This window comes from Gavia stellata, chromosome 6, assembly GCF_030936135.1.
Source record: "Gavia stellata isolate bGavSte3 chromosome 6, bGavSte3.hap2, whole genome shotgun sequence".
In the NCBI taxonomy this organism is placed as follows: Eukaryota; Metazoa; Chordata; class Aves; order Gaviiformes; family Gaviidae; genus Gavia; species Gavia stellata.
Window position 1 is genome coordinate 12411054 of NC_082599.1, and position 15901 is coordinate 12426954.

Consider the following 15901-nt stretch of genomic DNA (forward strand, 5'->3'; position numbering starts at 1 on the left):
CATGAATCTGGACAGGTCAAAGCGTGGTGGGGATCAGCATCAGGCCGCACACCAGGCAGCCAAAACAAGGCATGCCCAGAAGAAGATGTGTAGGCTCTAGAGGATGTTTAATGCCCGAGGCTGAGCAGGGGTTTGGTACCCAACAATGTTCAGATGTTGACAATGACAAGTCCTTTTGAGTATCACCTCATCTCCCACTGAAACCTGAGATTTAGAAGCCCAAGTCCCACTGTTCTGTGTGACAGTCAGGATTTTAGGAGCCTGTGGTGTCAAGGGGATGCTGGCCCCTGTTTTTACTTCTGAGACCAGGATGTGAACAAGAAATTTGCTTTAGAAGAAACAATTTACTTTAGAATCCACAGTAAAAATATATCTTATTATAGATTTAAGAGTTAACACTCTTAAGTGAGTAAACACCTTAATTTACTTGTTAAAATCGAATTAAGTAATAAAAGCAATCTGTAGCAAAGAGTATGCTGTGGAAGGCAGGGCTGGATGTAATTAGGCTGGTGATGCTGGGAGGGGAGGGTACTGCGGCTAAACCACCTCCTTGGTCCATATGTGAAGTACAGCCTGTGCTAGTGCCTGAGCGTGTCTTTGAGGTCCCAGAAGAAGGAGAGGTAGGCACCAGTTAGTCTATCAGAGGAACTGGTCAGACCCAAGAGTATGTACCATGCTTCATATCTTTATTTTCCTTTGGGGGAGGTTGTTTTGGTAACATTGGGTGTAAAGGAAGGAGCTCTCTCCTCTTGGCTTGGATCATTTCATGGCTGTGAAGGCATCAGTTCAGGGCCAGAGGAGAATGAATGGGACCTTTTCCTCTCCATGGCAGAACAAGACTTTACTAGTCTAGTGGAAATAATTCTGTATTGCAAAGGAAGTTGATAAAATAGAACATAAACTTCTCTAATAGAGGATTTAATTACCGGGAAAGCCAGATTGAATGAAGCATTTGAGCAGAACTATTTCATTGCTGAAAAAGCAATGATTATTAATCCCCTTTCTCCAAGGCCACATTATTTATTCAGAAGGCCTTGGAATACTAAGAAACACGTGTCTATATGTGTGCATGTGCTTGTATATCTTTGTGTTTTGTTTTGTTTTTTTTTTTTTAAATCCAAACAGACTGTCACTACCCTTTAAAAAGTCTCAGATTTTCTCTGACTTCACCCAGATTTCCAGCTAAAATGTATCCAGCTTCATGTATCCACATGATCAAGCTGAAACCAGCCAAAATAATCAGGTCTCAGGGCTGGAAAGTAAGAACAATGGTAATGAATCAAAAGGCTTAAAAAGCTCTTAAATTGCTATTTCATTCTTCAACACACAAGCATGGCTATCAAGGTTTAACTGCAGCAGAAGGACTTATTTATTTTATTTGAGAAACAGGCACTTCTCTGAAGCCGTCTATTAGTCAATACATCAGCTTGTTCATGTTTTATGTTGTTGTTTTTCCAATATACAGTTGGAAAAGGAATAACTGTGCCTGATGATCCTGGGCTGTACGCCTGTAAAGTTTTGAATGCAGTTCTGGTATTTAGCCTTTAAACTTAATGAGATTAAACACAGAATCCATCCATACAATTTAGCCTAATGACTGCTTTGTAGTTGTTTTCGGCAGCCAAATCGTGTCACGGTGTCTGCCATGGTTGGGCTGTAGCAGCTACTTCTAGAGGAGAAAACAGGCTGGAAAACGCCTGCTGTGAACTCAGCCGTGGCCAAACTGCCCAGGAGCGGGCTGAGGGGCAGCTAGGCTGCGGGGAAGCCCCCACAGGGACTTCCTTACCTCCAGCCTTTGCCCTTCATGGCCAAAGCTGTGCTTGTTCCCTGCATCTGCACTGGGGCTGGTCTTAACACGTCCCCTCCAGAGCCCCTCTGCGAGGAAAGCCGATGCTATGCATGGCTTTCACCAAGTTAAGAATTTGGGCGTTTACATTTTTTGACACCAAAATAATGATAAGCTCATCACCTTGAGGGTGGATAGTGGCACAAACTGTCTTTCTGCGGGTGTAACTTCTCTCCTTTCTGTTTAGGACAGTGTTACGCTACCGCAACCATTTTTACTGGTAGGGAAAGTGCTGTGTCCGAGGCTGTGGTGAGGGTGAGACTATGGGTTTAGCTTTACCTGTATCCAGTTAAAGAAGTAAAATTTATGTGTGCAAATGCACTTTGAGATTTACAAATACTGAGAATCTGTTGCTTTTATTACTCAAGGCAAAAATCCACCGTGGGTGGCGGAATAGGGTCAGCTCACGGTGACTTTTTTCCACACAGACAACTTCACACTGCAAATGCTTTCTTCTCCCCTGTCCTCCTTATCCCACCCAAATACCTAATGACATAGATCCAGCTAAGGAAATAACTGCAGCAAAGTCTTAGCTTGAAAATAAAGCTGTGCATAGCCCCTGCCCTGCTATGCTGGGGAATGAAACCCATGAAACGGTCCGTGTGGGTCTGGCGCCAACTTCTTCAACAAGAGCAAGCAAAGAGCTGCGGGGCCAGGAAACTGGTGGGGTTCCCTGTGAGCTGTTGGGCTCAATTTCGTCTTGGAACCAAATCTTCACAAGGAGGGGGACAGGGAAATCTCTTTCTAGGCAATTTTCACTATTAGTGTATTTATACTTTGACAGTGGGTGCTTCTGAAAGGCTTTGGTGGCTTTGGTAACACCAGTGATCTCTATGAGGACTGGCTGAGGGAAATCATCTCAGGGCACCTGGTGATGCTCATACAATAATGCATGTTAAACCTTTGTGTGGATGGTGTCATTTGGGCTCAGTGTGACTTTAATCTGCTGTAGCTGAATACTGATAGTTTAAAGCAAGAATAAACCAAGGTCACTCCACCAATGAAGAAGAAATCTGCCGAGATGTACTGACCTTTTGTTCATCGCTTCAGTTTTCTTAAGCAGCTTTATACAGCAAGTCCCATGCAGTATGAGTTTGCAAAAACACATTTAATTTTTATTAAGAAAGACCTTTGAGAGTAACCTGGAAGGCTCAAATTAGAGATGGACCCAGTTCACTCTTCTTCCAGGATAAGACTGTGTCCCTGTATGGCTTCTTCTACATGAGTGAGCACATCCATCTCTCAATACACATGTGTGATTCCTATAATGCATCAATCCAAACTGAATAAGAACATGTTGTCTGTAGATCTACATTAGGTGTGTGTAAAAATACATACTAGCATTTTGGAGCACATTCATATTGATTGCTAAGCCACAGTGAAAAATGGTCAACAAACAGTGAAAGAACAATTTTACTTGGCATTTTATTCACTTAACAGAAACATTCACTTATCAGGTATCACTGAAGTGCAATTTACAGAACTTAGCAGCAAATTCACATATGTAAATTCAGATTTATTTTCTTTTGTTGTCTTTTGTGTTTCTTTTTTTTTACAAATATTACAAATGTACATCCATTAGTACAGTATTGCCATTCACTCATGCGTGTTATGTACAGAATCTTCACTAAAGAATTACTACTGAGCAAGTTTTCCTTTGCCTTAGGAAATGCTGCATGTAGGTCATGTGCTTCTGGGATATGGCCCCATCACACTCTATCGCTGCACGTAATGAGAAGAAGTGGACATTTAAGGTCATATTCAACCCTAGTGCAAGCAGGTGCAATTTCATTGCCTTCAATGAGATCAGCTGATGCCCACTTGCAGTGGGGTCTCGGTTTGGTCCCCACTACGAAATTCGTTCTGGCAGCTGAATCCAGGATTGCATTTCTGTATTTCTTGCAATGAAGGATAATTTAATCCCACCACACTTTTCTTTTTGTCCTTAAAAAAAAACAGGCATGGTGTTTTGTCACAGTAGCTGCAACACCAGCCTGTGGAACTATATGCATTAGTTGAGCTGATGTCATGCCAGGGCTGGAGAAGGGTGGGTGGGGACAGGGAAATGTAAGGAGGAGCCTTGAGGTCCCTTGTGTGCTAGGTAAAGACTAACTAGGAGAGGAAAAATAGAAGACACCGCCTCCCCCTGCCCTGTGAATCTCTGCATGAGAAAACTTCTCCTCCTCTCTGGTTGCCCTGTGGTTTCTCTCCCTTGGTGGAAGCAGCCAGAGCCCCTGGGACCACCACTGCCAGTGTCAGCCACAGCTTCTCCCGTACCTCCAGTCGTGGTCCTGACCGCCGCCCCCCCTTTTGCTGCCCAGATCACACTGGATGTCCACACCACTGACAGTTGTGTTAGAGGACAGGACCGTGTGGACAGTACCAGAAAGCTCCAGAAGGCGTCAAAAATATTCTGAATGTTAATCAGAAGAGCTGACAAAACAGTCGAAGTATTGACAAAGTAGTTACCACAAAATGCTTCCATTATTGAAACATCTCAGTATGTTTTTTTTTATTTTTTTTTACCTATTTCTACTCTAAGGATTTTTTTTTTTTAAATATTTTTGGTAGTTAATATGGAATGTTTTGTTTTGCTGAAAAGGTTTCTGGAAGGGGAGAGCTTTGTTTTATCTAATTTAAAAATTCTAGTTTATCACAATTGTTTTTATACAAGACACTATAGATACATCTTGTAGTTTATAATCTAAAAATAAAATCTCATCAAAATACTGTAGCTATTCTATTGTGGGCATCAATAAACAATGTATTTACTGTATATGGCTCTCCAAACATGATAAACCCTATACAAAGAGCATCTATCTTTATTGATAGGAACAGTTTCCCGTGTAAAGGAAATTACATGGAAAAATATGAGCCTTGTGTTGTTTGAAAAGTAACTCAGCTTGACAATTCTGAGAAAATACCAAGACAATTATCACAAATCAGTAGCAGCATGTTATATACAGATTTAAAGAGAATCACAGGAATAAAAAGAAAACAGTAGTTATATACCCGCAAATCCTGTCATTTAAAAAAACCAAAAACTGAAAGAAATGTACAGGGCATTAGAAGGTTCGCTCTGCAGTGGGACTATCAAAGCTCAGTTCTCCTGTGACTGTATCTTGTGCATTCTGATGAAGTTTGGGATGGTTCAAAGATGAGATTATATTAGACCCAGCCACAGTTATGACGAAAATACTTAACTGTTGGGTGCTACTCACCTCCTAACTGGAAAACCCCACCTGCTTTTCAAACTGCAGATGAACGTGAATAATAATAATAATAATAACAGTACTTGGCATTTACACAGAGCTAGAATCTGAAAGCTCTTACATTGAGTAAGACCTTACCCAAGCCTGTGGTTGCATCTGCCGCACTTATGTCAACTGGACTTTGTGGGGAGGTAAAACTCACTGCAAGAGTGACAGAATCTGGCTTACACCATTGCATATGACCAGAGCACTTCGTCCCTGCCAAGTTCCTTAGGTGTGAAGCAGGTAAGTATTATTATCCCCATTTGACAGATGAAGAAACTGAGGCGCTCTAGTTTGGGATGTCGTAGTCGTGGCTACCCAACCCAGTGATTTTTCAGATGTATGGAGCATCCTGAGCTCACACCCACTTAATTTAGAGTTGTGGATCATCACCAGCTTTGAAATCTGAGGCTCTGGGTCCTGGCTCCAGCCTGCCTGATTTTAGGCAGCTACCTGAAGCTCCAGAGCTGCCTCCACTGGTCTTCACCAGCAGCCCCTGCAGAGCTGTGCACCTCCTCAGGCAGCACAGGGTTGAATCACCCTCCTGAAGAGCATCTGCATCCTGGCTGGTGTCTAAAGGGCATTGTGCTGGTTTTGGCTGGGATGGGGTTAACTTTCTTCATAGCAGCTAGTATGGGGCTGTGTTTTGGATTGTATGGGGCTGTGTTTTGGATTTGGGCTGGAAACAATGTTGATAAAGCAGGAATGTTTTAGTTACTGCTGAGCAGGGCTCACACAGCACCAAGGCCTTTTCTGCTCCTCACCCCACCCCACCAGCGAGTGGGCTGGGGGTGCACGGGAAGTTGGGAGGGGACACAGCCGGGACAGCTGACCCCAACTGACCAAAGGGATATTCCATACCATATGACATCATGCTCAGTATATAAAGCCGGGGGAGGAAGAAGAAAGGTGGGGACATTCGGAGTAATGGCGTTTGTCTTCCCGAGCAACCGCTACGCGTGATAGAGCCCTGCTTCCCTGCAGATAGCTGAACACCTGCCTGCCGACGGGAAGTGGTGAATTAATTCCTTCTTTCGCTTTGCTTCTCCGCGCAGTGTTCTTTTGCTCTACCTATTAAACTGTTTTTATCTCAGCCCACGAGTTTTCTCACTTTTACTCTTCTGGTTCTCTCCCCCACCCCACCTGGGGGGAGTGAGTGAGCGGCTGTGTGGTGCTTAGTTGCCAGCTGGGCTTAAACCACGACAGTCCTTTTTGGCGCCCAACGTGGGGCACGAAGGGTTTGAGATAATAACAGATTCAACAGAACTTCTATCTTTTAAAAGTTATAGGTCAACATTAGTCTGTTTAATTTGCACCATGATCTTCTTTTTGCTATATCTGTTAAAGATTGGCCAGGCAACTCCGAGAATACGAAGATAACCTTGCTCCCTCCATGTGTGCTTGTGTCTCGGCTGTGGACAGACACAGACTGACTCAAAACATGTTTGAGCAAGCTGAGAAAGGTAGGTTTTCCTCATCCACTCCAACCAGAGCCTCGGCTATTAAGAGTCAACTTTTCCCTGTTCAGGCGAAAGGGTACCGGTGGCGCACACCACGTGCAACCCTGTGGTTCTTCCTGCGTGACCAGGGGGAGGACATGAGGAAGTGGGATGGTCAACCTACCTGGAGACTAGAAGCTCGGGTGCAGGAATTGCAAGGAAAAACAACAGCTAAAAAGCATCCGTCCAGAAAAATGACTGCTCCAGTGTCTGTTGGACAAAGTAGAAGGGCTGACGGTACTTTTGATCCTGATGAAGGGACTTCTGTTATGCACGTACAAAAAACAAGTAATGAAGACTCAGACCAGGAGTAGAGGGGCCCTGCCTTCGGCCAGGCGGAGGAAAGGGACAACCGAGTTTACTGGACTGTGTGGATTCGATGGCCTGGCACATCAGCCCCACAGGAGTATAAAGCTCTAGTGGACACCGGTGCACAGTGTACTCTAATTCCATCAGATTACAAGGGGGCGGAATCCATCTGTATTTCTGGAGTGACAGGGGGATCCCAAGAACTGTCTGTGTTGGAGGCTGAAGTAAGCCTAACTGGGAATGAGTGGCAAAAGCACCCTATTGTGACTGGTCCAGAGGCTCCGTGCATCCTTGGCATAGACTATCTCAGGAGAGGGTACTTCAGAGACCCAAAAGGGTATCGATGGGCTTTTGGTATAGCTGCTTTGAATACGGAGGAAATTAAACAGCTGTCTAGCTTGCCTGGTCTCTCAGAGGATCCTTCTGTGGTGGGGTTGCTGCAAGTTAAAGAACAGCAGGTGCCAATTGCTACCATGACAGTGCATCGGCGACAATATCGCACCAATCGAGACTCCCTGGTTCCCATCCACAACTTGATCCGTCAACTGGAAAGTCAAGGAGTGATCAGTAAGACTCATTCACCCTTTAATAGTCCCATATGGCCCGTGCAAAAATCTAACGGAGAGTGGCGGTTAACAGTGGACTATCGAGGCCTGAACGAAGTCACACCGCCGCTGAGTGCTGCCGTACCAGACATGCTAGAACTTCAGTATGAACTGGAGTCAAAGGCTGCCAAATGGTATGCAACAATAGATATCGCCAATGCGTTTTTCTCGATCCCTCTGGCAGCAGAGTGCAGGCCACAGTTTGCTTTCACATGGAGGGGTATCCAGTACACCTGGAATCGACTGCCCCAGGGGTGGAAACATAGTCCTACCATTTGTCATGGGTTGATACAGAGTGCACTGGAACAAGGCGAAGCTCCTGAACACCTGCAGTATATTGATGACATCATTGTGTGGGGCAACACAGCGGAGGAAGTGTTTGAGAAGGGGAGAAGAATAATCCAGATTCTCCTGAAAGCTGGTTTTGCTATAAAACAAAGTAAGGTCAAAGGGCCTGCACAGGAAATTCAGTTTTTAGGAATAAAATGGCAGGATGGGCGTCGTCATATCCCAATGGATGTGATCAATAAAATAACAGCCATGTCTCCACCAACTAACAAAAAGGAAACACAAGCTTTCTTAGGTGTTGTGGGTTTCTGGAGAATGCATATTCCAAGTTATAGTCTGATCGTAAGCCCTCTCTATCGAGTGACCCGGAAGAAGAACGACTTTGAATGGGGCCCTGAACAGCAGCAAGCCTTTGAACAAATTAAACAGGAGATAGTTCGTGCAGTAGCGCTTGGGCCAGTCCGGACAGGACAAGATGTGAAAAATGTACTTTACACCTCAGCCGGGGATAACGGCCCCACCTGGAGCCTCTGGCAGAAAGCACCTGGGGAGACTCGAGGTCGACCTCTAGGGTTTTGGAGCCGGGGATATAGGGGATCTGAAGCCCGTTACACTCCAACTGAAAAAGAAATATTAGCAGCATATGAAGGAATTCGAGCTGCTTCGGAAGTCGTTGGTACTGAAGCACAGCTCCTTTTGGCCCCTCGATTGCCTGTGCTGGGCTGGATGTTCAAAGGGAAGATCCCCTCTACGCATCACGCAACTGATGCTACATGGAGTAAGTGGGTTGCACTGATAACGCAACGAGCTCGGATGGGAAACCCCGACCGCCCGGGAATACTGGAAGTGATCATGGACTGGCCAGAGGGCCGAAACTTCGGACTGTCACCAGAGGAGGTGACTCGTGCTGAAGAGGCCCCTCTGTATAATGAATTATCAGAGACTGAGAAGCAATATGCCCTGTTTACAGATGGATCCTGTCGTATTGTGGGAAAACATCGAAGGTGGAAAGCTGCTGTGTGGAGTCCTACGCGACAAGTTGCAGAAACTGCTGAAGGACAAGGTGAATCAAGTCAGTTTGCAGAGGTGAAAGCCATTCAGCTGGCTTTAGATATTGCTGAACGAGGGAAATGGCCAGTACTTTATCTCTATACGGACTCATGGATGGTGGCAAATGCCCTATGGGGGTGGCTACAGCAATGGAAGCAGAGCAACTGGCAGCGCAGAGGTAAGCCCATCTGGGCTGCTGAATTATGGCAAGATATTGCTGCTCGGGTAGAGAACCTGGTTGTAAAAGTACGTCATGTAGATGCTCACATACCCAAGAGTCGTGCCACTGAAGAACATCGAAACAATGAGCGGGTGGACCAAGCTGCTAGAATTGAAGTGGCTCAGGTGGATCTGGATTGGGAACATAAGGGTGAGCTATTTATAGCTCGATGGGCCCATGACACATCAGGACATTTAGGAAGGGATGCAACATACAAATGGGCTCGTGATCGAGGGGTGGACTTGACTATTGATGCCATTGCACAGGTTATCCATGAATGTGAAACATGTGCCATAATCAAACAAGCTAAGCGGCTGAAGCCTTTTTGGTATAGAGGACGATGGCTGAAATATCAATACGGGGAAGCCTGGCAGGTTGATTATATCACACTACCACGAACCCGCCACGGGAAGCAGCATGTGCTTACAATGGTGGAAGCAACTACCGGATGGATGGAAACATACCCCGTGACCCATGCCACTGCCCGGAACACTATCTTGGGCCTTGAAAAGCAAATTTTATGGCGACACGGCACCCCTGAAAGAATTGAATCAGACAACGGGACTCATTTCCGAAACAACCTCATTAACACCTGGGCCAAGGAGCATGGCATTGACTGGGTGTATCACATCCCCTACCATGCACCAGCCTCCGGGAAAATTGAACGATACAACGCAATATTAAAAACTACACTGAAAGCAATGGGTGCTGGGACATTTAAGCATTGGGATACACATTTAGCAGAAGCCACTTGGCTAGTTAACACTAGAGGCTCTGCCAGTCGACCTGGCCCTGCCCAATCAAAACCCCTGCACACTGTGGAAGGAGATAAGATTCCCGTAGTACATATAAGGAACTTGCTGGGAAAAACAGTCTGGGTTATTCCTTCCTCAGGAAAAGGTAAACCTATTCGCGGGGTTGTTTTTGCTCAAGGACCTGGGTGCACTTGGTGGGTAATGCAGAAGAATGGGGAAGTCCAGTGTGTACCTCAAGGTAATTTAATTCTGGGTGAAACTAATCCATGATTTGAGTTATATGTTACAGGAACTACTATAGCAGGAACCACCTGAACCAATTGAGGACAAGCCTTACAAGAAGCAGTGCAAGTGCAGCAGTGACCCGACCTGAGCTAGCTGTGGTGCCCAATAACTCCATGCAATACAACACCTCTTCTCTCCTGAGTGACCACCATAACAGATGGAGCCCAAAGTTATGGACTACATGAACTCAATGGACATTTATGGACATTTTACAAATATTTCACCGGGGTGGTCCATAGACTAAGGGAAGGATATCTGTGTACTATATCAAAGGATGGGAAGGGCGATGATAGGGAATGAGAACGTTTTGGATGGTGTGAGACCTGAGCATGATGTAAATGGTATGGAATAAGGGGTGGAGAATGTGCTGGTTTTGGCTGGGATGGGGTTAACTTTCTTCATAGCAGCTAGTATGGGGCTGTGTTTTGGATTGTATGGGGCTGTGTTTTGGATTTGGGCTGGAAACAATGTTGATAAAGCAGGAATGTTTTAGTTACTGCTGAGCAGGGCTCACACAGCACCAAGGCCTTTTCTGCTCCTCACCCCACCCCACCAGCGAGTGGGCTGGGGGTGCACGGGAAGTTGGGAGGGGACACAGCCGGGACAGCTGACCCCAACTGACCAAAGGGATATTCCATACCATATGACATCATGCTCAGTATATAAAGCCGGGGGAGGAAGAAGAAAGGTGGGGACATTCGGAGTAATGGCGTTTGTCTTCCCGAGCAACCGCTACGCGTGATAGAGCCCTGCTTCCCTGCAGATAGCTGAACACCTGCCTGCCGACGGGAAGTGGTGAATTAATTCCTTCTTTCGCTTTGCTTCTCCGCGCAGTGTTCTTTTGCTCTACCTATTAAACTGTTTTTATCTCAGCCCACGAGTTTTCTCACTTTTACTCTTCTGGTTCTCTCCCCCACCCCACCTGGGGGGAGTGAGTGAGCGGCTGTGTGGTGCTTAGTTGCCAGCTGGGCTTAAACCACGACAGGCATGTATGATGAACTGGGCCTGGATAATTAAAATTTGCAGCGTACAAAACTTGTGGCCAGATTTGAAGATTTGGTGGGAAGTGGTTTGCCCAAGGTGCCAGAAGGAGTAAGTGTAAAAACCAGGGGAATCCTGATGCCCAGCTTCGTGCTCAGAGCCAGCAGGGGAAAACAGAGTTTAAAAATGCTGCATATCTTTGAGCTCCAAATTCTTTCTCACAGATTTAGGCAGCTAACTGGATGTTTTTTGCATAGAGGTTAGACATGAATGATTATGGATGCTCTGAGACCTGCTGTCATGCCGTGTGCCTGGGGTACTTCCACCTTTGCTCACTATTTTCCATTATTCAGTGGTGACTCTTGCACTGATTGTGTGAGGGAAAACAAACTCTATTTTGGATCAGACAGGTGGCCTGCTAACACCTCAAATCAGTAATAACAAGCAGCAATAAACAATGAAAAGCAGAATCTTTGTGGAGGTGGCATTATAATTTGGGCAGGTACATTCTGGGAAGGGATCATGAAAAAGCAGTTTTCTAAAGTTTAGTTCAGTGCATCAGACACATTTCTATTTATGTATTTCCAATGCAGAATTAAAAGCAAATATTCCCATGGAGGTTGCTATTAAATCTCAGACTGCTTCGATTCTCTCAGCTCACGCATCCTGCCTAGCCTTCTCTCCAGTTGATTTGATCCGGTCATGTAGCAAAGGTGTCAAGTGATTTATACAGTTAGTAGGAACTGATCTTGCTCTGGGGGTTTCTTCACCCAGGTGCCCAGACCAGCTTTCTGAAATGCTTTAAACAGCTGCTGCTTGACAGACTGGTATGTCTGAGCCACCAGCTTTGCCTCGCTGTACACTGATGGCATGTCTCCATGGCTTGGTATTCGTGTGCTCAGCTGCAGAACAAAAATCAGAGAAGGGGAAAAAAATAAAATAAAAAAAATCAACCAACAAGCCAAAGGAAACAGGAGGTTTCAGTAGCTGTATAATCTTCCTGTCTACATTTCATAAGCAACAAACAAACTATCACTGTGCTTTGTGTGTTTGCTTTTGGTTTAACAACACAAAACCAGGGAAGCAATAAATGCCTGTGACATGGTTTCAAGCCATTGCGAAGAGGAACGGGGTAAAGAGCTTTGCCTTGGAGTGGGCATAGGCAGTAGCAAATCTTGGCGTCTTTTACAAAGGCAAAAACCTGCTTCTCAGTTAAGATGATTTTTAGGAAAAAAAGGGAAAAAATCCTTTCTGGGGATCTTTAAACAATGTGCTCATTTTAGGCTGGGAAGTGGAGCAGCTCAGTGCTTCCAAATAATGCCAAGAGACAGAAGAAGGAGTGTCCCCTCCCACACTCTCCCCTTTTCCCTCTTTAATGTGTTATTGTAAGAGATGCTGTGAAACCTGCCCAGGACAAGGCAGAAATCAGGTGTCAAGATTTGTGCTGGTGTGGAAAAACCAAGTGCTCTGCCAGGATGCTGGAGTCGCCCGCCGGGAGCTGCCTCAGGAGACAGCAACATGTGTCCACTGCCCCTCACCACCTGGAGCACACACGAGGGAGCAAGCACCCTTCACTTTGCAAAAGGACTAAATAAACGGCCTCCTCTGACCTGCCCAAGTCTTAACAGTGGCGAACCAGCAGTCAGGCTTTGACATTATATGAAAGAAACCGAAGTCTGGAAAATGGCTTAGAGCAAGCAGACAGGTGAAAGTCCAATGCTTACAAGCCAGGGAAATAGCACCCTGTAGGAAAAAGCACCCTCAAAACAGGGCCTTGGAGAACAAACAACACTGTTTTCCTTCTCTCTGAAAAGGAGAGGTGCTGAAAGACAGATTAGAGGAAAAGGCGAATGCGCAGCCTGAAATGAGCTGCTCTGGTCACCATGGGGTGTATTGGCCCAGCCAGCAAGGGAGGGCGATGCTGCCAGCCTGGGCGTCAATGGGCTACAAGCTGGCCTGGCCGGCGGTGGCTCACCCCCAGCTGCTCCTTTGTTACCCAGAGGTGGACACCGATGATGTTATCAAATGCTTCGTTTTGTCAAAAGCCAGGTGCCCTGCTCAGCCACGAATTACTCCCTCCTGCTCACCCCAACACCATCCCTGGTCTTGGGGTGTTGTGAGAGTCCAGCTTGTGAGAATCCAGAGAGTCCAGCTCTCCCGGCCATAGTCCTGGCCATAGCCTGCCCTGGGACCCAACTTGTCCAGGTTTTATTCCTCTGAGGATCTCTCTTTTTTGGGGGCAGCAGGAGTGCTCTTGCCCCCCTTCCCATGCCATGTGCTGTGGAAGAAATAGGTTGGGACCTGTGCCACCAAACTGTGACTGAGCCCTGGGCATGAAGCCCAGGCTGGTCCCTTCTGCTCCCCCCAGGCCCAGGGTTCCTTCTAGGACAGGTCATGCCACTGCTTGGGCTGGGATGCGTCCCACCAGCCTCCTTCCCTGGGGTCTCCTGCAGACCAGAACAACTCCTCTGGGCTTGTTTTCACTCCTCCCCACCCTGCCTGTCCCTTTGCCTTCCCGAATGACCTCATTGGTGGACGTGGCTCCAGACTGCGCCAGCAGCAGTGTTCTGTCAACGCATCAGACCTACCTTGCCATGAAGCTTTGCCCACCGAGTGAAGAACATGTGCTTGCAGAGCCGTGAGGGACTCCCACATGTCCTCTTCCCTGTCGTGGCATTGATAACCTCCAGTTCGGTGCTCCCTACAATCCAGTTCACACTGAAGCCGGGAGATTTTCCGGGCTGCCGAGCGTCAGCGTGGCTAACCCCTGGCAGGAGAGAAGGACACCAGTAACACCCAGCGCTCAGAACCTGCAGAGGCTGCTAACGTGTGATGGGTTGTGGCACATGAGACCTCCTTCAGCAAACACGGTGACATTGTGCACTGCACATGCTGTTGTCGCCATCAGTTAAATGTTACCAGTCTAAATACCTTAGAGAGACAAAATTTAGCGATTCCTATAGATCTTTTTCCACCTTGCAGAAAAACTTTTTGTTAGCCTAAGGAAAGCTGTTAGATTGTAGCACATGGTCTTGGCAGCAGTGTTACTGTTGCTCAGTGAAATCTTTCAGAAGGGCTCTAATGGGATAACTGGTCTTTAAAAGGAACTAAGCAGTAAAGTGCTTTTGCCATGAGTTCCTCCAGGTGAGCTTTCCATGGTCCAATGTATTTATCTGCTATTAACTGCTGGGGCATTTTCTGTGATGGGAACTCTGGATTGTAGGGGGTAAAAATAGGGGATAAGAAAATGCATGCATTTCATCATCACAGAGAATTTATTAGATCCAAGTTAATAATGATCTTGTAGACATCACAGAGCTATGCAGAAAACTCTTGCTCCCCACCTTGTGTCTGCCTGCAAGATTCCTTGTATGGGTGTACCAATCTCTTCAAGAGCTAGTCAGTGTCCTAATGGCAATATTTTGGATATATTTAAGTGGAATGCATCTTATTTAATTTTAGACAGCTACAATGAAGATGTTTTCAGTCACCTGGGGTGACTGCATGACCTTTGTGTCATTCACATGGCCAGTTTTGGACATCTGGATCACATACTGGAGTCCACTGCTTACACGGAAAGACATGAACCTGTTAGAGTGGGTCCAGAGGAGGGCCACAAAAATGATCAAAGGGATGGAACACCTCTCCTGTGAAGACAGGCTGGGAGAGTTGGGGTTATTCAGCCTGGGGAAGAGAAGGCTCTGGGGACACCTTATTGCAGCCTTTCAGTACTTAAATGGGGCTTATAAGAAAGACAGGAAGAAACATTTTAGCAGGGCCTGTTGTGATAGGACAAGGGCTAATAGTTTTAAACTAAAAGAGGGTAGATTTATACAACATCTAAGGAAGACATAGTTTACAATGAGGGTGGTGAATCACTGGAACATGTTGCCCAGGGAGGTGGTAGATGCCCCATCCCTGGAAACATTCAGGGTCAGGTTGGATGGGGCTCTGAGCAACCTGATCTAGTTGAAGACGTCCCTGCTCTTTGCAGGGGGGTTGGACTAGATGACATTTAAAGGTCCCTTCCAACTTAAACTATTCTATGACTCTATGGGTGAGATCTCCCTTGGCTCTAAATGCAGATCAGGGCTGCAAGGTCAGGTGTGGGTGTGTACATGACAGAGAGTTATTTTTCATTAGGTAAAATCCTGTCTTTTCTTAACCATTTAGTATAGTTCAGCCTTTCCATGACTCCTGTTGCTTTCTCATTTCTTGTATCTGAAACCAGGGAAGGATTAATCTTTGCAAGGAAATAAGAGGAATAAAGAAAGTGGTTGGTTTATTTTGCAGCACAGCATAAATGCAACCAAGTGAGCTCTGCCTTGCCCTGCTCATTACTGCTTTTGGGAGCAAAGAATCAACTCTGGGAGCTTCCAAGGCTGGAAAAGACAGAGTGACCTGAAGCAGTTTGAATATTTTGGAAAACGTGGGCATTGCATGATGTGTCTGGATGCAGCTGTTGAGTTCCTCTCTACTAATTTGCTGTGTGGGCCACTAGCCTGCCAACCTGGGCAACAAAAGGCACTGTGGTGAGCAGGCAGGTGGGGACTGTGCTGGTGGGCAGGGGCTGCCTGGCGCGGCTGCCCCGGCACAGGCCAGTGCCAGGGCTGGATCTCTGTTTCCAAACGGCAGCTCCTGCCAGAGCCCCTGCCTGCAGCATTTCCAGCAACAGCTCATGGTTTGCACAGCTTGATGGGGACCAGCTTTCTTTGCTCCTGGGTGGACAGCAACAGAGAAAGATCCTTTGCATTTTCCACTGAAGGGTTTCAAAGAACTTTTGCAGAGAGGGAGAAGTACTGGTAAGGG

The 15901-nt window shown here is 46.3% G+C and overlaps 1 protein-coding gene across 1 annotated transcript in view; it reads right to left on the bottom strand.

The window, feature by feature from the left end:
* Positions 1 to 11817: 11817 nt before the first annotated feature.
* The window catches only part of ADARB2 (adenosine deaminase RNA specific B2 (inactive)), a 113045-nt gene continuing 108961 nt past the window's right edge, over positions 11818 to 15901 (bottom strand). The window contains exons 9-10 of the mRNA XM_059818793.1: positions 13681 to 13859; positions 11818 to 11994 (exon numbers count right to left, since the gene is read on the bottom strand). Coding sequence (XP_059674776.1) covers positions 11818 to 11994; positions 13681 to 13859 — 356 coding nt within the window. The remainder of the gene's footprint in view (positions 11995 to 13680; positions 13860 to 15901) is intronic.